Consider the following 24,961-nt stretch of genomic DNA (forward strand, 5'->3'; position numbering starts at 1 on the left):
GATGCCTCGATGGTCTCTGCACCAGCTGGACGCCTGTTTGCCCAGATTGACCACGCTACAGTGTGCCTCGATCGATCGGTACGTCGCTCCCAGCACCAGCCAGCTGGACGCCGGCGGCCCCGCCGCCACGTATAGGTACGTGTCGATCCGGCGCCGACGTGGACGCCGACGCGCCGCCTCTTGTCGTTTTCCCTCCAGGGGAATAACTCGCATCATCTCCAATTTTCCATGCCCCGCCGGTCATCGTCCCTAGCTTGCATTGGCACCGGCCGGCCGGGCCCCTAGCTAGCAGCAGCTCGCGGCAAAAGCCATGCGATAAACTACGTGTAAAATATATAGCAGGGATGGGCAAAGGACGACATGCGCACATGAGAGAGAAAAAAAAAGGGGACAGAGTGTGAGAGGGAAATGACTGCGACAGCGAGGAATTGTTCTTCTCGGGAGCCGCGAAAAACTTCGGCCGGGGGCCTCGGGATTCCCACTGATGCACTGCGTGCCCACTAGTACGTACCAAAATTTGTTTACATTACATTATTCTACGTACTACCAAGCTAGTATATGTGTTTATCTAGCTTATATATGTAACTGTCCACGATGGGTTAGTACGTACGTCCTGATGCTGTACAGTCGAGCTAGCTGATGATAGGTGCACTATTGGTTATTATTCATGTATATATAGGCCTTATTTAGATTTCAAGTTTTTTCACTCTCTCCATCAGCATCAAATCTTTGACACATGCATAGAGTATTAAATATAAATAAAAAATAACTAATTACACAGTTTGATTGTAAATTACGAGACAAATTTTTTGAGCCTAGTTAAGCCATGATTGAACAATAATTATCAAATACAAATGAAAGTGCTACAGTGCCAAATACTGATTCATAACCTTAATCTAAACAAGGCCATAGAGAGAGTGAGAGGTAGTGTACTATATAGCTCGACATACTGGCCCGTTCGGCTTTCTTAATATTGGCTGAAACTGACTGAAAATCACTGTTTTGATTGAATTGTTGTGAAAGAAAAACACTGTTCCATCTGAAAAAACAAGCCGAACAAGCCGAATGTGGGGTAAGCCGAACGGGGCCACTGTAGCCACCGAAAGTTACCATGTTAATACCGTACTAATTTATGAGATTATTATAACTTCTCATATATATATAATAGAGAGAGGGGCGGGGGTACTGTAGTGTAGCTCAACATACTATGGCCACTTTCGGTTACCATGTTACCATAACAACTGTACTAATTTACGAGATTACTATAACTTCTTCTAAGAAATTTACTATAACATTAAGGTAATACACACCCACTATAACATTAAGTGATTCACTTTGAAACCGGGTAAAGTACATTTTTAACCTTTAACTTACAGCTTAGTTCATTTTTCAACCTTTATGAAACTGGGTAACACACACCCACTAACTATAAAAAATCAAACAAATTTGGACCTCTAGCTGGCTTAAAAAATGGTTTTCTATTTCTAAATAATAATAAAATCTAGTTTGATATCTAGAAATTCAGAATTAATCTATTCTAAATCAGGAAAATATGAAACTAGTTCTAGTTTTCTTCTAAAAATGTCATCTGTTTGTTGGTGCTATATTTAGAGTTATTTGGATCTGACTTGTTTAAGATAAAAATGGGTGCAACTATAAGCAATAAAGCAACAAAAATAAACCAATTGTAAATACCTATATATAGATCATAAACAAGTAGAAAACATTTTTAGAAAAAAACTAATACTAGTTTCATATTTCTTGATAAAATAATTCATTTATGAATTTTTAGATACTAAATCAAAATTTTATAATTTTTTTTAAAAAATAGATACCCAGCTTTAAAACTAGCACGAGGATCAAATTTCTTCATTTGATAATTGAAGGGCGTATGTTATCCGGTTTAGTATACCGTGCAAGTTTGAGGGTGAAAATGTACTTCGCCTCGATAGAATTACAAAAACTTTTGGAATATGCACTCCGTCCATCCCCACAACTCGCTTGATGAGTCAGTCTCTTTTAAGTTTGACCAAATTAATGTATAGAAAATAATATTAGTATTTGTATCTCCTGTCACACCCGATTTTAAGATAAAATGGGATGCATAATCTTATGTGCGCCCAGAGATCAATCATACACATAAGCCAACAAATTATAAATAGTATCATCACAAGTGTTTATTACATCAAGAATAATAAGACAAAGTCTTCACATAACTATAGCGGAAGTATAAAGATATATTTCTCGCGGAAGCTCCATATCACAGGGACGTCGACTGATTGACCACAAGTCTAGTAATCCTCAGAAAGACGTTATTACCATAGCCATCAGTTACTCATCCGGGATTTTTATCCAAATAATAAAAATAAACAAGTGTAAGTACGTGTCCTACTCAACAAGTATAACATGGGGTTCATGAGGCTTAAAAGGCTTGACACAAGTTTAACAGCATTCAGCTTTTAGTAGTCATAGTTTTAGCATAAGAGTAGCAACAAGTTGTTTCAATCCCAAAGTAAAACACATGATCAATGTGAACATGAGTAATGAATAGCATAAACGGATAATTCTTAGTGACCATCTATTCCATAAATGTTCCAAGGCCGCTCGTGACCAGTGAGCACGGCTAATATACCAGTTTTACACTCTGCAGAGGTTGTACACTTTCACTATGAGTCGTGATACCCATATGCCTAGGTTAATTACTTCCAAAACACTTCCAAGGTGAGCAGGCAGGGATCACTATGAAGCCTTTCATAGATTCTTCTAACAAGTTAGGGTCATTAGATTCATCTCGACAAACAGATATAGAGCCCTCCTTCCCGATGGCACAATGACGCGCAGCCTATACTTATGGAAACAGAGGCCGCACTATACCCGATTTGGCAAGCCATTCTTACGACAATAAAGGTAACCTCTAACAAGCTAGAAAAGGTCCTCATACTAAGCTAAAGCCTAGAGCCATGTAGCCCTCACAGCTGTACTGTAAGTCTCGGATGATCACTTACAGATAAGCCTTAGGGAGAGGAATCTGAAGCATTTAGAAAGTAGCTAAATACTTCAAGCCCCCTGTTTCCAAGTTGCTAAAAAGTTGTGTTTTAATGTTTATTGCATATACCATTAGTCAAGTTACAAGATCATGGTTTAGTTGAGCACTAGCAAAGCTACCCAATGCATATCCCATAGGAGAAAGGTATAAGTTCAATTTCTAGGGAATCCCTATCAATGTGACACATGCAACATGAATTAAATATATCAAAGTTGATAGGAAATAAGGATGATCCCATGCTATACTTGCTTTGATCAAAGTGCTCCTGCTCGTCAAAGTAGTACTCTTGATCACCCACGAATTACTCACCGTCTATACTCGATAATCACAGCAACATACAAGCATCCAGAAGCAATCATGCATAGCAAATAAAAACTATAGATTAGAATAGTACACCAATCAACATAAAATCAAGATGAAAAGTTTATAAAACGAATCTACGTCTCACTACAAACATAGACGCGTAGATCACAAAAATCGGAGCTAAAACGAAGAAGTTATGAATTAAACAAGATTTCCTTTAGTAAAATAATAGAGTAAATCTAACCTTGAATTTTAAAAGTTGAAAACATACTTAATAGTAGTATGAACATATAGATTATGGAATTACGAACCTAACGCAAGTTGAACGAATCAAATCAGAGTTAAAACGAAGATTTTATGGCCTTTAGAAGGTAGTGGCAGTTTTGTAAATAGATGAAGTTTTATTTCTGAATTTAAAATAATTAAAAACAGATTTTAAACCGAACCAAGGACTGCGAGCATGAAAACAAAGAAATACAGGGGCTCTTTTAAAAAAATGCAGGAACGGTGGGTTGAGATCTAAATAATTATAAGGGTTTTTTTGCAAAACGACAGGCGAAGGGTGTCGGGCTCTGTCGGTCGTTGGATCTGACTTGGACGGCTGAAATAGAAAAGAGGGGCTCGCGGTGGCGCCATTGACGGCAGCGGCTTGGCCTCGCCGGAGTTCATCAAATCGACGACTCCGGTCACCGTTGGACACGGGAAAGGCACAGGAAACAAGAGGAGCTCAAGACGAACTCAAAGGAGGGGTCTAGAGTGGCTGTGATGGCACGGTGGCGATGCGGTGCTCTATTTGGCAGCTCAGGAATCCAACGATGCAACGGCGAGCTCATGCAGGCGCAAAGGAGTGAGAGGGGAAACATACAAGATACCGAGGGGCTTTCTTACCTTCAAGTGTAGCTCAGGAACACAGTCGTGACGGCAGAAAGAGCAGCGGTGATGGAGATCAATGCAGCGGTGGAGCTTCTAAGGTTTCGGTGGCGAGGTGAGCTCAAGTGAGGGCGGCGGCTTGCAACGCTAGGGTTGAGGGAGGGCGGCGTGAGCTCGGCTACTATTTAAGAGCAGGGAGTACTTGCGGGTCACACCACCACAGGCGGAGCATGGTGCGGCAGCGGACTCCTCCGGTGGAGTCTGGAGCGGACACTGGAGGAAGAAGGGACGCGTCTAACGAGTGGGCCCGGCGCGTCAGCGAGACAGGCGAGGGAGGAGAGCGCGGCGCGGCTGCGCGGTTTGCTGGGCCATGACTGGGCCGAGCGAGGGAAGAAAGAGCGGCCTCGCGAGGAAGCAGGCCACGCGGGGAAACCAGGCCAAGCTGGGCCGCTCGGGCCGCATTCAAGGGAGGAAAAAAATCCTTTCTCTTTTTCTTTTTCGAATTTTCCAAACAAATTTTGAAACACAAATTCAAATTAATTTGAAGTTTGATTTCAAATCACACCATTCAAAAATAATATACAGTAGCATGTATGCACATACATGTATGTTGACCTATATTTGATTTTAATCTTAACTAAAGTTATTATTTTCCTAAATTTAAATGCTCACATCATGCATAATTAAATCATTTTCTTCTATTTTAAAATCATATAAATTTTAGGGTGTTACATCTCCAAATAAACTTATTATGAAAATATATTATACTATCAATATCTCAGTCTCTGTGTGTCGTATGAGAGTATATATATACACAGAGCCGGAGAGAGTTGGGGGGGGGGGGGGGGGGCAAACACCCCCTATGATTGTAATTTTTCTTTAATATCCTCTCTAGCTACTAATGAAGATATTTAAGTGAACTGGTCTTGTTTTCCTTTAGTGTAAAACATAAATATGTTTGTGTAATAGAATGCTACAAGTGTTGTAACCTTCTCGCTAAAGTGAGGCTTATGTGTGTATGCAATTCTCTATTTTTTTTTTTGTTGTTGTTGACAATGGCTCCCAATATCAATTTCATGGCTCCGCCCCTGTACATATATGTGAGCAGTGGTCTTATACCGTCCTGTTCGTTTGGCTGATAAGTCATGGCTGAAACTACTGCTCGCTGATTTGTTGTGAAAGAAAAATACTATTCACTCGCTAAAAAAATACTCCCTCCGTTCCTTAATATAAGTCATATAGTTTTTAGCACTAATATTAATGCTACGGCTTAGGGAAAGGATGTGAGACCGAGGAAAAAAAAGGAAAATCAAGCCATCTTCTCTCTTCCAATCAGATTGCTTCCTAAATCTAAGGGATTGGTTGGGACATGTGTTATAGTACGGTGGGAATGTTTCCAAACTAATTGGCGTGGGAGCTGATACGTACCTATATTTTAGAATTTTCTTTAAAAATCTATATGGCTTATATTAAGAAATGGAGGGAGTACGAATTATAAGCCAAGCGAACAAGACAATGTTACCGGATTATTGTGTGTCGTGCATGCAGGCACTGCACACACCAGGACAATAATAATGCCTACGTTGTGTGTGTGTAACATGTGAGAGGGTTGGCAGCTGCCCTTTCGAGTCAGAGATGTATGTGTTGGTTGGTTCGGCAATTGTACGAAGTGTACGCGCCAAGGACAAGTGGTGGATCGAGCCATGCATGCACGCATTCACCAGCCTGACACGCGGTGAAATAGTATATATGCAGTGTGTAAACAAGTTTGTGGTGGTCGGTGAGGGCTGTGCTTCGGTTTGGTAACTAATCAGCGACAGGCATCGATTCCTTTCCCTTTGCTTTTTGACCGCGCGCTCGATTCGATCAATGCCTCAATATCACCGATTATTCGATGCGCTGCTAGATGGTACTGCCATATAGGTACTGAGCTGATTCGTCCCTACTAGTTCAATCACTGCTATACTTGACCATACAGCCCGAGACACGACGGCACAATACGAAGTCTGTTTTTTAACCTGATACGAGCACGGCACGGCCCAATGACATGCGGGCCTAGGCTGGCCCGGCCCGAGGGAGCAAGGCATGCCTAGGCCGCTGCTCAGGCCCGTGGGCCAGCACGGCATGGCCCAGCCTGAGACAGCCAGCCCGGCAGCGGCCCGGCCACCCCCCCTTCGGCCCTCCCCCTCTTGGCCTCCTCCCCTCCCGCTCCCAGCCTCTCCGCGGCCCAGCGCGCTGCTCGGCCCAGCCGCCCCCGCCTCCCCCCGCTCCTCATATATAAGCCGCACGCCGTGGCCGCGACGGCTCTCACACCCCGAACCCTAGCTCATTTCTCGTCTCACTCGCCTCGCCTCGCTCTCGGCTCTTGCCCTCGCGGTCTCGTCTCCGTCCTCCCCGACTCCGGTGAGGTGACCTCGATGCCTCCCCCTCCTCATATATAAGCGCATGCCGCGGCCGCCGTCGGCTCTCACACCCCGAACCCTTGCTCATTTCCTCGCCTCGCCTCGCTCTCAGGGTCTTAGTGTCTCACGGTCTCCGTCCTCCCCGACTCCGGTGAGGTGACCTCATCGATCCGCCTGCCGCCGGCGAGCAGCTATCTACTCCTCCTACCTGATCCCCTCCATGTTCCCTCTCCTCCTCTCCCTTCTCCCTCTCCCTATCTCCCCTCTAGATCTCGTTGATTATGTGAGTTGGTTGTCTCTGTTTGTCCCTCCTCCGCCGTCCACCATCGTTGCTGACTGAGTGTCGTCTTCTCTCTCATCGTCTTCTCCGGCACTGGGCTTCGGCTGCGCAGGTGAAACCCTAACCCTAACCCTAACCCTAACCATATTCTAATCTCTTCTTTTTCTTTCAATGTATGCTTCTGATTTCTTCTTCTTCCATTGTTTCACAGGTCGGTAGCCGATGCATCATCTTCTAGCTGCGGCTTAGAGCGACCAAGGCGGCCACCCGCACCGTCGAGGAACAGGGCTGGAGAGGCGGCCATGGTCGACGAGGATGGCCTCCTACCGGTTGGCCTAGCCCTAGAGGGCGAGAACGACGACGACACTCGAGCCGACGTTGTTGCGTTGTTCGGTATCGATCTTGGGGACGGCTCTGCTGCTCCGACTCCGATCGATGTTGACACGGACGGTGGCGAAGGGGCGACGGCGACTGCGAACTCCAACGGCTCTGCTCCTTCGGTTGCTGGTACAGGTAACACTAGTAAGCGCAAATCGCCTGTGTGGGCTGATTTTGAGGAGATCTGTGAGGTTATTAATGGTTCTAGAATTTGCACCAAGGCTGTTTGTAGGATGTGCAAATCTACCTTGTCTGCTAGATCTGCTGCTGGCACCTGATCACTTAAAAAGGCACCAAAAATTATGTAGGATTAAAATTGATCAACTGTGCTAAGGGTTCAATCTAGGCTTTCATACAATCTTGATGGTTCTGTTTATAACTGGGATTATAAACCTAAAGTTGCTAGATCTGAATTATGTCGTTTGATTGCTAAGCTTGATCTGCCTTTAGGAATTGGTGAGACTGATGCTTGGGAAGAATACATTGTTAGAGCTCATAATCCTAGGTTTGTTAAGGTCTCTAGACAGACCACCACTAGAGATCTTGGCAAACTTTTTAATGAACGACGTAATATAATTAAGAACTATGTGTTGTCTGGTGCTTCTTCTGTTGGTCTAACATCAGACATTTGGTCTGGTAATGCAAAGGAAGACTATATCAGTGTTGTTGCTCACTATGTGTCTGCTGACTGGGAGTTGTAGAAAAAGGTAATTGGCTCCGCTTGATTGAGGTAAAACATACTGGTGAGAATATTGTAGAAAAAGTTGCTTGTGTGATTGAAGAATTTGGTTTGCTTGACAAGGTGTTCTCTGTTACTCTTGATAATGCTTCTTTCAATGCTAAGGCTATGGAAACATTGACACCTATGTTTGCTGGTTATCTAGGATCTGAACCTGCACCTACACCTTCAGATCCTAATAAGGTTAAGTATCATCTTGTGCATCAACGTTGTGCTTTCCATATTATTAATCTGATAGTAAAATCTGGCTTAAAAAGGTTCAAACCTTACACTAAGGATTTCAGAACTGCTATTAACCTTTTGAATTCATCTAATCAAAGGATTGCTTTGTTCAAGAACTTTTGCATTGCTAAGGGTGTTAGACCTAGAAAGTTTGGTTTGGATATGGATGCTAGATGGAATGCTACATATCTTATGCTTAAACACCTGCTTCCATATAAGGATGTTTTTCTGTGTTCATTAATTCTAACTATGGCTCAACGTTGTTAACTGCAAGTCACTGGTATATTGTTGATAAAATACTTGAATTCCTGAAAGTTTTTTATGACTCCACAGTCACTCTTTCTGGTGTTTACTATCCAACTAGTCCACTTATTCTGCACCATCTGCTAGATATTATAACTCATTTGCATGAAAGTTCAAAGGATCAGAATCTGTTTTCTATTGTCTATCCTATGAAGCTTAAATACCTAAAATACTGGAAGGACATACCTCTGCTGTATTCATTTGCATTCATTCTTGATCTCAGAGGTAAAATGAGAAGCTTATTTAATGTTCTTACCATAATGCAACAAAAAACTAGTTTTGACTACAGTTCTTATTATGGTATTGTGAAAACTGAAATTTTCAAGTTGTTTAACAAGTATGAAGAAAAGTTTGGTGCAACTAGGTCTCAAAGGAGGGCTGCACATACTGCAAGCATCACAGGTAAGAGGAAGCAGGCATGGTGAAGAATTTTTGGAGGCCCTAGAGCATCTGGTGTTGTTGGACCTTCCCCTGCCTCTGCTCCTAGTCCTTCTTTATCTACTTCTGCTGCTGCTTGTGAGCTATCTACTTATCTAGACAGTGACAATGTCACTGCATATGAGGATGACTTTGATCTACTTCTCTGGTGGCGTGACCATAAGCTAACATATCCAGTGCTTTCTATCATGGCTAGAGACATTATGTCAATTCATGTTTCAACAGTGTCTTCAGAATCTTGTTTTAGCTTGACTGGAAGAATACTTGAGGAGCGGCGTCGTCGACTATTGCCTGAACATGTGGAGATGCTTGCTTGCATAAAAGATTGAGAGCTGGGTGAAAGAAGACTGCAGCATGATGTTAACAACCAAGAATTGGTAGACTCCTTCGAACATCTCTATCTTGATGAAGATGCTACTTCCGAGGCTCCTTCTGCAAGCACATCTGCATCTGTGGCTTCCGCATCTGGTGGTTCTTGAGTTTAGAGTTGACAGTTGAGATTGAGATAGTGAGAGTGTGAGACTTGGGAGGTGAGCTAAGAGCCTAAGACTTGATTATGATCTGTATTTGTGATGTATCATGTAAACCTTTGAACATGTTTAAGACTTATAAGAGCTGTGATGCACTCTTTTTTCCTTTCTAGGGTTTCTCACAAGGGTGAGTTTTACCTAGAAAGGTTTTTAATGAGGCAGCATTACACACAGCTCAGTTATCCTTTTAATATCCTCTTGTTCTCTGTGTGTATGGTTTTGGTTTTGGTTTGAAGCTCTTCTGGGAAAAAATACTTCAAATTTGAATACTTCTTGTTGAGATGAATTTTTTGATGTGTTTTGAACCCTATGGGCCTCGGGCTGGCACGGCCTGGTGATTTGGCCGTGCCTAGCAGGCCGGCACGGCACGAAATTAGGCCCATAGGCCTGTGCTTGGGCTGATGGCAAGGCACGAGGCCCGCAGCGGCACGGCACGGGAGGCCCACGTGTCGTGCCGGCCCGACATCCTCCGAGCCGTGCCTGGCCCGTGCCCGGGCCGTGCTGAGCCGGGCCGGCCCGATGGCCAAGTATAATTACTGCATGATACGGTAAACTATATCTGATCCTCAATCATATATATAGAACTCTCTAGAGAGTCAGTTCTAAGTTTTAATTTAACTGACAGTTTTTTACCACAAAACAAAACCACATGCAAGTCAAACTTAGCTTGTTGTCCGGGTCACACATATTTGTGGTTTTCTTCTTCTTCTTTTGCTTCCTGTTTCAAGCAAGCAGGAGACAAATCCGGGCCATTGATTTCGGATCATACAGTACAAATACTTGTGCTTTTCTTCTTCTTCCTCTACTTTAGCCAAACCATCTTTCTTCCACGAGTGCGCACATCCTACTACCTTACTGCCATCCTCGACATTGTTCCCACTACCAAGGCCGCTCCGGTAACCGCCCAACCATCATCGTCCTCAGCCACCCATGCCTAGCGGCAGTGTATCGTACTCCCATGTTGTTGTCTTGCCCGCTGTCCATCTCTTTCACCGGTCTAGCCCATGGTCACCTCACACACATCACAAAACCTTGTAACCCTAACCCCTTCCAATAGCCACTCTGCTATTGGTGTTGTTCTTAGGTTAGTGCCTGAAATCGTTCGAGATTTCAGGACCTGAAGGATATGAATGGTGTATTGTATTTAAAGGTGACAAGGGTTAGAGGCTGCTTGGTTGGGTTCCAAAAAAGTGTCCAACCAAAACCATAGGAAGCTGAAACATAGGCTAGCCAAAATGAAGGTTTGTGAAAGTTAGGGCAAACAAATTAGGCAAGCATTTGGTTGAGTGCCATGACATGACAACAAGCACTTTTCCCTCTAATGAGATTAAAAAAAAATTGGTGAATTTACTATGATTTTGTTCATAGACATTGGTGTGCCAATTTTTTGACAGTAAATCCATTGTAGCCAAAATTTGTAGGTATGTCTTAATTTTCGTTGGGCAAGTTTTTGAACCCCAACCAAATAGGCCCATAGTAGCTCCCTCTTTTGCTAGATTCCATCTATCATTCTATTACACACACACTTCAGTATTTGGAATATACTCCCTCCGTCAACAAAAGAATGCAATTCTCGTTTTTCAAGAAGTCAAACAATTTATACTTTGACTAAGATTATATAAAAAGTATTAACATTAATGATATAAAATTAGTATCATTAAATTGGTTATAGAATATATTTTTATAATATTTTTTGGGAGACATAAATGGCAATAATATTTACTATAAACTTGGTCAAACTTGAGTAAACTTGACCGGCACGGATCCCATAATTGCATTCTTTTGTGGACGGAGCGAGTAACATACTATACTTGTGTCATACAAAAATATAACACAAAAGAATTATTTAACTAACGTTCAATGGTGTGCATAATGAATTAATAATGTTAAGTTTGGGGGCAAACTAATAGTAATTCGCAATGACATCTTCATATAACATGAGATGATTCAAATTAATGTGAAATAACATAAGGATTGTTTTCAAACCATCATTAAAATAAACTATGTCATAATGGCTGAAAATGTAAATGACCTACCACTCTTGTTTTGGTATAGCGAAGACAATATAGTATCAATAGCTTTATCCATTTTGGGAACAACATACACAAGAATGACATTGTCTCTATAATTGCTCACTATATTAGACTTGTATAGGGAACCGTGCACTACTAGAGAACATACTTTAGAACGATGTCCTAATTTGGCATTAGCCTCGGCATTTTTTGCCCCCGGGACTAGAGAGGCCTTTAGTCCCGGTTGGTGTCTCCAACCGAGACTAAAGGTCCCTGCCCAACGGCTAAACCGGGACTAAAAGTCCTCCAACCTTTAGTCCCGGTTGGTAATACCAACCCAGATTAAAGGTAGATCCTTTAGTCTCGGTTGGTAACATCAACCAGGACTAAAGGTCTCCGGATATATTAGTTCAAAAGGAAAGCATCACATCCATTGTTAGATATGTTGTGTAGGTGGGGTGGTAAGCTTCGCGCGAGGCGGTGCATGAGGTCTTGGGTTTGAATTTCACGGGGCGCAGCGGTGGGAGGCATTAGTTTTTTAAAGCTGGGAGGATCTTTAGTCCCGGTTGTGGCAAACCGGGACTAAAGAACAACACCTTTAGCCCCGGATTGCTAGTCCCGGTTGGGAAACCAGGAGTAGAGCTAGTTTCCAACTGGGACTAGATCTTATTTCTGTAGTAGTGGTGTGAGTTAGATTTCATGGTAGAACTAACCAACATGGTTATAAAGTCTATAAGACTTAGCACGGATGCTCGTATATATCTATGACTAATTTATTTTCTACTCATAGACGATGTGCGCATCAACAAGGCGTATGTGGTGACCTGACGACCAATCTCAAGAAGTAACTTTCAAGTTCGTCAAATATGCTCATATATAAGGGGTAATGTATATTTGTATGTGTTCATATGGTCTTTTTTTTGTGGAAATAGGAGGGGCTCAGGAGCCCCTACTGAAAATTTATTAAACGCAACCAAGAGGGTTACAGAGAAGATACAAATTAGGCAAAAAATAAACAAAAGGAAGGGGAGAAATTCAGGAAACAAAAAACAAAACAAAACAATCAGAGCTATTACACAACTTGCTCTAACCATAACTCTATTGAGGGAAAGTATTTCTTCTTGGCCCTCCTCAGGAGGAGGCCGAAGGCATGCTTGAATAAACAGAAGACGCACCATAGTGCACTATTTTCATGCATTCCCAGCCCCCACCCAACACACACACACACTTAATATAACAAACAAAAGCAAAGCTCCTTCCTTAGTCCTAAATCCAGCTAGTGCTCCAGTCAAATACACCCGAAACACGTGTACTAAAAATAAGAAACACACGCGACAAAACACCCGTCAGGCCGTCACACATACATACTCCGTACACTAATAACCACGTACCCCGACATTCCCTTGACATATACATAATACATACATGCATATAAATAAACACACCACCACTCGCGCGTATACGTATTCCACAAGCTAGCTAGCCTAACAACCTTATCGCTTATTCGCTTCTGAGCAAATATATGATATAAGATGGAGCAGGCAGAAGCGCGTGCAGCCTTGGTCACGTCTTCGTCGTCTCGGCGGCTATAAAACTAGGTTAGACGTCGTGCGACCCCTTCTCTCTCGCTCGCCGCTCGATCATCAGTTTCGTGGCGCCTGGGATCGAGCAGCGAAGTGGTTGCTATTGTGCTTCGCTGAGCAGCGGACGGAGGAGGCCGGTATTTCTAGTGCGTAGCATCGCCATCAGCGCTCACTTGCTTTGTTTTGTAGCTCTTGGCAGCGAACCTTCCCCCTGAAAACCCCACCCACCCTTCCTCTCCGCTCCGATCCTCCTACTAGCGCCTCACTTGCTTCATTCCTCCATTCCACGCACCACCCATCTCCCGGCTCTCCATTCCTCTCTCTCTCTCTCTCTCTCGCTCGCTCGCTCTCCACGCGCGGATCGATCACCGGAGGCTACCTAGCTAGCAAGCTCTACCGGCGCGGCCGATCTAGCTCGCGCGCGGCCGCTTTAGCTCAGCTGCGCACGTCGACCTGTGCTAGCTGTGAGGCTGCAGACTGGTAGAGAGAGAGAGACAGATGGCTGGCGCGGGGGGTGCGACGGCTGTGCAGCAGCCGGCGGCCGGGGCGCCCGCCACTGGGGCTGCCAGGAGCGGGGTCGGGGCAGGCGCCGCGGGGGCGCCGGTCGCGGACCCGCGCGCCGAGGCGCTGCGGTGCCCGCGCTGCGACTCGGCCAACACCAAGTTCTGCTACTACAACAACTACTCGCTGTCGCAGCCGCGGCACTTCTGCAAGGCGTGCAAGCGCTACTGGACGCGCGGGGGCACGCTCCGCAACGTCCCCGTCGGCGGGGGCTGCCGCAAGAACAAGCGCTCCAGGAGCAGCGGCGGGGCCGGCGGCGCCGGCGGGAGGAACGGCTCCTCCTCCTCGGCCTCCGCCGTCGCGGCCGCCGTCACGTCCTCCTCGGCAGCGTCGACGCTGTCCCTCCCGCCGCCGACGGGGTCCCTGCCGTCGCTGACCTCGGCGCTGGGGCTCCCCGGGGGCGCCTCGCTCGCGTCGCTCCTCCTCGGGACAGCCGGCTCTGGCGGTGACCACCTCGGCCTCTTCCAGGCGGCCATGCAGTCAGTGGTCTCCTCGGAGGCGACCGCCTACGAGATGCAGCAACAGCAGACGCAGGTGGACCACCTGCTGGGCCTCGGCTACGGAGGCGCCGGCGCGCAGATCCAGCTCAAGCCGTGGATGCAGGAGGCCGCCGGCGCGGGCGGGATCATGGACAGCTTCTACGCGCCGCTGCTGTCCAGCTCCCTCGTGCCGGGGCTGGAGGAGCTGCACGTCAAGGCTGAGGTCGCCGGCGCTGGGGATCACCAGCAGAAGCCGGCGCCCGGGGACCAGCAGAGCGCCAGCTGGGAGCTGCCGACGCCGTCGTCGTCCAACGTCGACGCCAACGTTATCGCGTCCGACGCGCTCATGGCCGCCGCGGCCGCGTCCATGAACCCCGCGGTTAGCTCCACCTCCACGGCGCCAACAACCGCCCCGTCCTCGTTCATGTACTGGGGCAACGGCGGCATTGGCGGCGCTGCCGCGGCGTGGCCAGACCTCGCCAACTGCGGATCCTCCATTGCCACGCTCTTCTAGCCGCCTGGGCTGTCCTGCTGGCCTCGTTAACTTTGTTTTTTTTTACCTTAATTTTCTGGTTAATTTTTTCTTGACTAAAATAACATGTAATTTGTGGGGAAAGCTGAGATGAGAGAGAGAGCACTGTGGAAGAATGAAGAGAGCTAGATCATCTCGCCACCTCTTAGGGCAGAAAATTAGACAAATCAAACAATGATCCAATATTTCAAGAGGATTTCTTCGCCGAGTCCGAACTTCATCGGATCTATGGTCTTCGCCGTCGAGCGATGATCAAGGCCGTCAACAGCTAGCGTGCATGGATTTAGGAGGAGGAAGAGATCATGAGACCATGGGGGAGCTAGAGAGAGCAAAGACGAAGCCAAGAAGTACTGTAAGTGCAATGCTACCATGACACTACTTGATTTGCTACTTCTTGGCTAGCTTCTCCTTTGGTGTTTTGTACATAGGGCATATGGTGTGTGGGGATACAATAGCTAAGGTGGCCCATGAGAGATCATGGTGCAAGTCATGAGCCTCTCTCTCTCTCTCTCTCTCATCTCGGCATTTTAAATCAGTGTGTTTAATTGGTTATTACTCTCTCTCCCTCTACCATGGATTTGGGAAGAACTCTCTAGATGTACAAGTAATACTAGTACTTTCTACACCTTTTGCAGCTGAATTGGAGAACTGTTTTTGAGTTCTCATGCATTAGAGTTGTCAAGGGTTCATGCATCAAGTTTTCTTCTCTCTCTCTCTCTCTTCCAATTCTAGAGTGGAATTAATTCTCCTTTCTGGGGGGTTTTGTTCAAACTTGGCTTGTACGAATTATGATGGCTTTGTGAGGTATGAGAAAAGGGCGGGCCTAGTGCAAGTGTGACCGGAAGGTCCCGGGTTCGAGTCGTGGTCTCCTCGCATTGCACCGGCGAGGATAAGGCTTGCCATTTACATTCTTCCTCAGACCCCGTACAGAACGAGAGCTCAATACACTGCTATACGTCCTTTTTTGAGTTATGAGAAATTTAAACATCTGACACTTCTCATGATGGTACATATATGCTCCTCTGAGTAGTGGTGCCAGTGCCACATACTGCTACTACTACTGCATGCTGTGTGCTAGTTACTCCTCCATTACTTTTAGTGCATGGATGTGTGTCTCACTTTTGGTGATGCGCTGCAGCTTTATCGTCTTTGCTCTCTTTTTCATGCGCGAGTGTGAGTGCATGATCTGATCTTTAAATTCTGTGCTCCTTGCTATGCTAGCTAAGGCTCTCTCTCTCTCCGTATACAAGGAGTATGTACCTTTCTTTTTTGTTACATGATCATAGGATTCCAACGGCAGTGCACTCAAGTTAGAGCTATCATGCTTGTGTGTGATGCAGAATCTTTTGTGCCCGGCAGCCTCATCTAGCTCGTTTCTTGCTGCAGACATAAAAATATGGCTACTGCACTTGTTCTTATCTGCGTGTCTTGTAGCAACTTCTTCGAGCTGCATTTTGATGCTAGTATAGTATGTCGTAGCAGCCATTTTCCCACCGATACATGCATACTTGCATATATGAACTAGCATCACAGGAAAAAAAATATCGAGGTGGAAGGGGGAAAAACAGTGGAAAAATCAATTTATACGCATGTCTTGGAGCTTCAAATTAAAGAGAGGGAAAAAGTAGTGAGAGTATGTAGCTTGTAGGGTTTCTAGTTCATTCCTTTCAAAAAAAAAAACTGTCAAATTATTAGCCTTTTGTAGTAAGATTTGTGTTCTCTTTCCCTGTCCTGTGCTTTCTATGCTAGCATAGCAAGTTTACCAATTTTGCTAGTGTTCTTGGACAATGAATATTTGCTGGTTAGGAACATATGTAGTCGAAATGGCAATTTGATGCTAACATGTTCCCTCCTCTTTGGAAACGAACTACAAGAAAAGTAACTCGGAACTTATGAAGAACTATACCCTTTTTCCGCTAAATGATTCTAGATGCTATACGTTTTCCATTCATCGATCGGTTCACACATTCAGTCCTCCGTTGATGTAGATAGTTTGTGTGCAGATTCAGTTTGGAGCTTGAGTAGTATTAATTAGAAAGGGGATCGGACACACACTGCTATAACACAGTATATCTCTGTATAAATCTTTCTGTCAGAATGACTTGCTAGTTTCAGTCATCAAAGTTACTCTCTCTTCTCTTCTCTTTGAGAGCAGTTGGCATGCATGCAGACGTCTGGGATAGTGGAAGTTTGATTTCTCATAATGTCTCCAACCTGGGGCCTATTATTTCCTCTGTGCGGCCCTGGCGCATGCATGCATATATAACTGATAAGTGATACTGTTTCTTAAAAAAAACGTAAGTGATACTCCCTCTAATCCATTCTTTTAACATATCGTATGTATTAGCTTTATCCTAATAAGTCAAATATTTGTAACATTGATCATCAATTTTTAAAAAAATCTACACATGTTAACAAGATAAGATTTGTTTTTAGATTCACTATGATAAATGCTTTCATAATATATAATTTACATGTTGTGAAACTACATAGATTTCTTAAAATTGTTGGTCAAAGATAGAAATGTTTGACTTGGAACAAAGCTAATACGACATGTAAAAAAGAACAGAGGAAGTAAAAAAGAAACTGTGTGTTATATATAGATATATATCATATACGCAAATTGGTAAAATAAATGTCTTACACTAGTTTTAACGCTATGCTACACGTATATATACTAGTATATATGTTGCAAATTTGCATATATAAACTCGATAGGTAGTGCAGTGAAATTACTGTTGATTAGAATGTGTATTCATGCTACCAACTCCCCTTCTATTTGCTAATAAAAAGGAAAAACAACATAAAGATTATCGAGTATTTTCGGCTTCTGGAGACTACGTACAGGTGATAAGAATAATATTGATGTTACAACAGTCATATATTAACACACTCATAAGGTCTGGATATATACTTTTTGATGCATATACGCAAGGATGCTGAATCTAATTTGATACATGCATACTGCATTTTTTGGTTCGTTGGAGTTGTTGAAACATATTTGGCAAATAGGAGTAGCAGTCAATACTGATGATATGCACTCATTGATCGATTAACATATTGGGTAATGGGTAATTGGTGAATATCATTTGATGGACAGTATGTAGAGATCCTGCAAACGCATGTAGTGTGCATGTGGTACAGGTTCTTGAAGGTTATGGTATTGCATCAAGCGCGCCCGGCCCTTAGGCAGCAATAGCATAACTATCAAGCAGTGTGTGGTAGTACTATCTGTATGCTATTACTCGCACTGCTACTGCTAAAAGACATATATATCTGTGCTACGGCAGTCAAGGATCTAATAAATATCTCTAAATCTCAAGCAACGATGATTTAATTGATGTACAAAAATGGTTCAGTGTTTCTGTGCTACGGCAGTCAAGGATCTAATAAATATCTCTAAATCTAAAGCAACGATGATTTAATTGATGTACAAAAATGGTTCAGTGTACTATACTGTACCGTGGCCCAAATTCAGAAACATAACTAGCTATAGTCCAATCATGTGTCTGTATATTCAATTGGCCAATTTGAACACACACCGTTTCAAATTTAGAAAAAAGGTCGACAAGACCTCAACCTATTTTTTCTGGTATTGTTTCTTTGTTATAGAAGTGATCCCTAAGAAGTATACCTTGCCAATCTTGACTCTTGACTACATACGGGAATAAATGAAAACTGAAAATGTGTGTGTGTGTGTGGGGGGGGGGGGGGGGGGGGGGGGTGCATATATAAGTAGTGTAGATAAATATCGTCCTGTGCACATTATAGTAGGCTTTAATTTGTTTTCCCTTTTAATATCATCAGCAAGCAACGTTACTCATTCGAGTGTAATATCCACAGCAAATGCCAACGCATCTTTACTGAATCTTGAAATTAAGTTCTGTGATGTAGACTGTTCAGTCAATTTATATGTGACAGTGGTGAGATATGCATTAGTTAGTGGCCCCTTTGCTTGTGTGATGTGCCATTTTACAAATAATCCATCAATGTGTGGCATTTCACAGTCATGGGAGTCTATGCCTAATTTCCATCTATCAATGTGATGTTGACAAATAAAAACGGGAGTATAGGGCATAGGATTTCACTAATCAACGAACATTTGCTAGATTAAAAATCAGCGAACCATCAGGTATCCTCCACGACTTTCCTTTTTTGAAAAAAAAAATCTACAACTTTCCATTTTGGAAAGATACAAAGTTATATTCATAACTTTTGTGCATAACATTTTGTAGGACAAAACCTATCGCAACTTCTTATCATAACCTTTTTAATATAGTTTTTATGTAATTTTATAGACAACTTGTCATGAAAACTCTTTTCACTACTGCAAACGCGTGCTTTGCCGAGGGCCTGAGGCTTTACCGAGGGCCAAATCTCGGGAACTCGGCAAAGACACTCTTTGCCGAGGGCCAGCCACAGGAGCCCTCGGCAAAGAACGGCCCTCGGCAAAGAGGCCTTTGCCGAGGGTCCGGCCCTAGGCAAAGAGGCCTTTGCCGAGGGTCCGGCCCTCGGCAAAGACAGGCCCACGGCAAATCAAATCTTTGCCGAGGGCCGCGGCCCTCGGCAAATTAGGCCCGTTGGGTCACGGCGGCCATTCCCGTCAAGCTTTGCCGAGGGCCACCCGTTAGGCCCTCGGCAAAGGTTTTTTTTTCTGTGAAACCAGTTTTTCGGTAATTTTTTTTAAAAAAAGTCTTTGCCGAGGGCCCTAGACCAGGCCCTCGACAAAGATTTTTTTTGGACCAGTTTTTCGGCCAATTTTTTTTTTATAAATCGTCTTTGCCGACGGCCCGAGGCGAGGCCCTCGGCAAAGATTTTTTTTTTGGTTTTTTAGCCCAGTTTTTTTGTGGTGCTACAATACATTGTTTTGAACTCAATTTTAAAATTTGGGCCAATTTTGACTTTTTTTTATATTTCCTTAATTTATTTCGATTCGTTGATTTTTTTCGAATATGTCAAATTTGAACTGCAGGTGCATGGAATATTGCAATGTAGTGTTTCGAAAAATGTTATTCATGTTAATTGGTGCATGTTGAGTCCCTATCCACGAACTCACATCAAATTTCGCGCATCTTCTTCGCGTAACATGACGACCGACTTGCCGGAAAAGTATTTTAAAATTATATAAAATCCATACGAAGTCCGAAAATCACGAAACTTGGCGAGATGTCATGTTATCGCATGTGTAGGCTGTGGTAAAAAATTGAGAAGGTTTCGAGCGAGTTGCGACGTCGGATGCCTGAAACCCAGACATCGATGTTAAAGGATGGAGGACCGTCAGTGGATGTACACGGGCTGGAGAAGCGGGAGTGACTACGACTATGAATGGGTGAAGGGGACAGATAGTTTCTTGAAACATGCATTTGGCCCAGGAGCAGGAGGACATTCTCTGGTTTGGTGTCCCTGCAGCAAATGTGACAATAGGAGAAAAGTAGACGAGAAGACCATGGGTAGACATCTTGTGTTCAATGGTTATACGCCTGGCTACCAGCAGTGGATCTACCATGGTGAAGCAGATCGTATAAGAGCGGAGGTAGTGAGACCACGCCTCGAGGCTTTTGATGATGATGCCGGGGTAGCAGACATGCTAGATGACGCCCACCAAGCTCACTTCGCTGAACGACGTGAGAAGGAGATGGAGGAATCCGCAAAGGACTTCTACAAAATGTTGGACTCGGCACAAAAACCCCTTCACGAGCGTACAATGATTTCTCAGCTGGATGCGATTGGACGCGTAATGGGGTTGAAGGCCGAGTTAAACCTGAGTCGAGAAGGCTTCGATAAGATGTTGGCCGTGTTTGGCACTATGCTACCGGAGAAGCACACTTTGCCGATGAACTTGTACGAGGCAGAGAAACTCCTTCGTATGCTTAAGATGCCGTATGACAAGATACATGTTTGTCCGAAGGGGTGCATCCTATTTAGGAAAGAACACAAGGATGCAAATTACTGTCCGAAGTGTAAATCCTCCAGGTACCTGGAGGTAGACTCTGGTGATGGTCAGAAGAAGCAGCTTTCGATCCCCGCGAGAGTGCTACGGCACCTTTCTTTCCTACCGAGGATCCAACGGCTATTCATGACTGAGAAATCCACGAAACAGATGACATGGCACAAAGATGGCAAACGGTACAATCCTGGGAAGATAGTACATCCATCTGATGCTGAAGGATGGACGTATTTCAATGACAAACATCGTGACAAAGCAGCTGAGGCCTGTAATATACGTGTCGCACTGGCAACAGATGGGTTCAATCCTTATGGAATGATGGCTGCCCCATACACATGCTGGCCCATTTTTGTTATCCCCCTCAATCTCCCTCCCGGCATCTCCTTTAAACGGCATAACGTATTCTTGTCGTTGATAATTCCTAGACACCCGGGGAGTAATATGGGTGTGTTCATGGAGCCTGTGATTGATGAATTGATCCACGCTTGGGAGAAGAGGGTATGGACATACGATCGAGCTACAAAGACAAGCTTTAAAATACACGTTTGGTACCACTACTCCCTGCATGACTTTCTGGCGTATGGGTTATTCGCCGCCTGGTGTGTTCATGGGAAGTTCCCATGCCCAGTATGCAAGGAAGCCGTGAGGTTCATTTGGTTGAAGAAGGGTGGCAAGTATTCGTCGTTCGACCAGCATCGTCAGTTCCTCCCTCTAGACCATGAATTTAGAGAAGACATCAAGAGCTTTACAAAAGGTGTCAAAGTGATAGACCCTAAACCACACTTGAGGACTGGTGCCGAGGTTCGTGTTCAGATAGATGCTCTTGTGCCCAATGAAGAAGGTGGTTTTGTGGGATATGGTGAGGAACATATGTGGACTCATATGATGGACAGTTCTATCAAGAAGATGGGCTACCAGGCATGTTTGAGATAGTCTTACCCGAAGCAATCGAAATGGAAGTAGACAACGAAATAGTTGATGACGAGGTCGATGGAGATGTGGTGGTAAATGCCAAGGACATAGCAATGCTTGAGCGATTACTTCTAGGCAATAACGACGATGACAACATAGAACCTTCGGATAGTGTTGTCCATTTGGACAATTTTGACAGTGATGATGAGACCTATGATCCCAATCATGAAGATTATTCCTAATACATGTAATACTATGGTTTTTTAATTTGTGTTTTGTTTATATATTTTGAATCTATTTCTAATATATGTACTAATTAGTCTTGTTCATTCTTTGTGATTGCAGGTGATTGGACAAAGATGGTGAGCAGACGTCCACGCCGTGACACGTCCTCGGTTTATGGGAGAGACCGCCCTCTCCTTCGAGGTGAGGGGTCGTCGTCTGGGGCAGCGTCCGTAGGAGGTGACGAGAGGAGGACCAGGGGTAGCCACCGCAAGAGGCAGTGGTCTCCTCCCTCGACATGTGACGAGGTGCTGGAGGAGGAGCACGTGATGACCACGGCCACGTCCTCATTGGAGGACGAGAGGGGTCAGCAGACGGGCGAGGGAGACGAGGCGCTCGAGGGCGAGGGAGGCAAGGTGCTCGAGGGCGAGGGAGAGGGTACCGCTACCTAGACTCTCTATGAGCAAGGTCTCACGTGCCTCCCTCCGGTTCCGCTTTCTCACAACCGCCCAGTGATTTGGCCTATGGCAAAGAGGTAAGTAACTATGGATATTATCACAACTACTTCATAAGATATGTTGGAAATCTTAAGAGAAACTGATAAATTTTCTTAATCACTTGTGCAGGGCCTGGTTGGTTTTGTCGAGTACTCCAGCACGCACCCCGCGAGCATCCTTGGTGTTTTGTGTAGGAAATGGTACCCTGGCATTGTGCAACTGTCCAAAGAGCCGGTGGTGCGGAAGTCGGCCTCCAACTGGGACAGGTACGCGCTGGTCACGGATGACACTTACCGCAACAAGCAGGAGCGAGTATTGGCGGAGTTTTAGGTAAGTCTCTCTCGCACAACATTGCTTAATACATCGCATTCATTGGTTAAATCTTTTATTGAAATAATGAATGGATACATTGGTTTTGTATGCAGAAATATTTCAAGGCCGAAGAAGGACTTGAGGCCCAGGCGGATCGGGCGGCTGTCGTAGCTTGTAGGAAGTATGTCACCGAGATGCACCGCCATGGGCGCGTCTAGGCCCACATAGACTACTACAGGTCGGTACTTAGGCAGTCCCTCCCTAAGCCTCAAGAAAGACAGATTACGCTGACCCGGGACCAGTACCTCGAGGTAGGCGAATAACATTCATAATGATTCATTTTGATATTAAGTAGGTTCAATTTCATCTTCTTATATGTCAAATACTTGATGACTTGTAGGTGATTCCCTGGTGGTGCCGATCGTATCCCGAGTGCTGGGCCATGATCGTGGACAAGTGGTTATCACAGGACTTTGTTGACACACATGAGAGGCAGCAGGAACAGCGTCTGATGAGGCAAGGTCCAACTCACCATCAAGGCAGCCGTAGCCTCCCCGGATACAAACAAGCATACGTAAGTGATTTCTTTCATTTATTTTGACGCTCAATTCTGCTTGATTTCTCACCATCTTCCCGTCTTTCTCGTAGGAGGCTGCGCACTCGGGCGAGGAGGTCTCGGAGTTCTCTGCGTGGGCTATATCCCACATGAGCAGGGCGTCATCCTCTGTCTCCTTCGACCCGGCTGCCCCGCCCCAGGCGTACTCCAACCCGAACGTGTACACTAAAGTCTAAGAGTACACGTCAACGGTAAGGGAGATCTATGGGGAATATTACAATATGCACACTGAGCCCATTGATGTAGAGGCGATCATGAGGCTCGGAGGAGGCAAGAAGCACGGGCGGCTGTGGATTGCAGACGGCGCCATCGACTCCACCATTGTTCCCTCCCTCGACGCTATCCGAGCATGGAGCACGAGCTCCAGCTAGCCCATACGTCCACGGCCTTCTCCAGCACTGCAGCAGGTCCAAGCACTCCAGGTAATTCCTGTTTTACTCGTCGTACGTAGATATTTACACACCTAAATTAGATTTGTATTACTGATACATTGGAGTGAAATATTGCAGGCTGAGCTGCAAGAAAGAAAAAGGCAAAGTCAAGAGCAGAACGCGGAGCTGACCGCATAGCTGCAGGCCTAGAAGGTCGCGTTCGAGGCCGCGCAGAAGCAGATGGCGGAGATGATGGTGATCATGCAAAGTCTTGGGCAAGCATCGGGTGTACCTGTGCAGTTTTCAGCTCCTCCACCTCCTACTCCTACAGCTACTCCTGTAAGTATGAAAGTTCACTTTTTGCTTGTGCTTTGCATGTATGTCGGCCTTCGTGCCGTTGTGGATGTCGGTATTCGTGCCATTGTGGATGTCGGCGTTCGTGCCGTTGTGGATGTCGGCGTTCGTGCTAGTCGTTTCTTGCAGGTTTTGGAAACCTCCCCATGTAGGGGAGGTGCTGCCAAAATTTTCAATTGAGTCTAATATTTTTGTATTCCTAGATTACTAGATGCAATCTCTAAGTTCCAAAACTGTTTTCCCGGATTACTCACACATGCAATCTCTGCTCCTTTGTGCAGCTTTCGTCCGCGGGTTCCAATCAACCCGCTAGTGCGTCACCGGGTGATCCTGCTTTTCCTTCACCATCGTCTCATAGGCTAGCTTGATGAGGACTCGTGCTAGGTGATGTGGTTGGACTTTAGCATAATTTGTGATTTATGGTTGTGACTTGTGCTTGGATTTCATTAACTTGTCGTAATAAATATGTGAATGATGATGAACATGTGACTTGTCGTTGTAATATATTGTGATTTGTGGTTCATAATTATGGTTGTGATATATTGTGAGAAAATGGGTTCTATGTGATATATATATGTATATATATGAAATGCTTGTGTCGATGGAATGCAAAAAACAAAAAAAAAATTTAAATTTTTGCCTCTTTGCCGAGGGCAATGACCAAGGCCCTCGGCAAAGAAGGGTCCTTTGCCGAGGGCCCTAGCAATAGCCCTCGGCAAAGATTTTTTTGGGAAAAATCCTAAAAATTTCTTTGCCGAGGGCAAGGGAGCAGGCCCTCGGCAAAGGTTTTTAAAAAAATTCAAAAAATACCATTTCTTTGCCGAGGGCCGGCTCTCAGCAAACAATTTTTTTTAAAAAAAAACCTTTGCCGAGGGCCCTAGCAATAGCCCTCGGCAAAGATTTTTTTGGGAAAAATCCTGAAAATTTCTTTGCCGAGGGCCAGGGATGAGGCCCTCGCAAAGGCTTTTTTCTAAAAAAATAAAAAAACTTATTTGCCGAGGGCCGGCCCTCGGCAAAAAAAATTAAAAAAAACCATTTATTTGCTGAGGGTC

General features: G+C 44.7%; 1 protein-coding gene and 1 long non-coding RNA gene across 2 annotated transcripts; both read left to right on the forward strand.

Annotated features, from left to right (window-relative positions):
* The first annotated feature begins 13,100 nt into the window (after positions 1-13,100).
* LOC136550201 (dof zinc finger protein MNB1A-like) lies at positions 13,101-15,072 on the forward strand. Its single transcript, XM_066541689.1, has one exon. It carries the CDS (start codon positions 13,605-13,607, stop codon positions 14,658-14,660), a length of 1,056 nt encoding a protein of 351 aa, XP_066397786.1. The 5' UTR covers positions 13,101-13,604; the 3' UTR covers positions 14,661-15,072.
* A 6,816-nt stretch (positions 15,073-21,888) lies between these two features.
* On the forward strand, positions 21,889-24,392 carry LOC136552411 (uncharacterized). The gene is made up of 7 exons (XR_010782816.1): positions 21,889-22,294; positions 22,386-22,586; positions 22,682-22,879; positions 22,969-23,142; positions 23,217-23,606; positions 23,694-23,894; positions 24,191-24,392. It is a non-coding gene; the product is annotated as an uncharacterized lncRNA (long non-coding RNA).
* The last annotated feature ends 569 nt before the right edge of the window (positions 24,393-24,961 follow it).

The sequence above is a fragment of the Miscanthus floridulus genome, chromosome 4, assembly GCF_019320115.1.
Source record: "Miscanthus floridulus cultivar M001 chromosome 4, ASM1932011v1, whole genome shotgun sequence".
NCBI classification, from domain to species: Eukaryota; Viridiplantae; Streptophyta; class Magnoliopsida; order Poales; family Poaceae; genus Miscanthus; species Miscanthus floridulus.

Coding starts and splice junctions, on each gene's coding strand:
- LOC136550201 (XM_066541689.1), top strand. CDS start 13,605: ATGGCTGGCGCGGGGGGTGCGACGGCTGTGCAGCAGCCGGCGGCCGGG.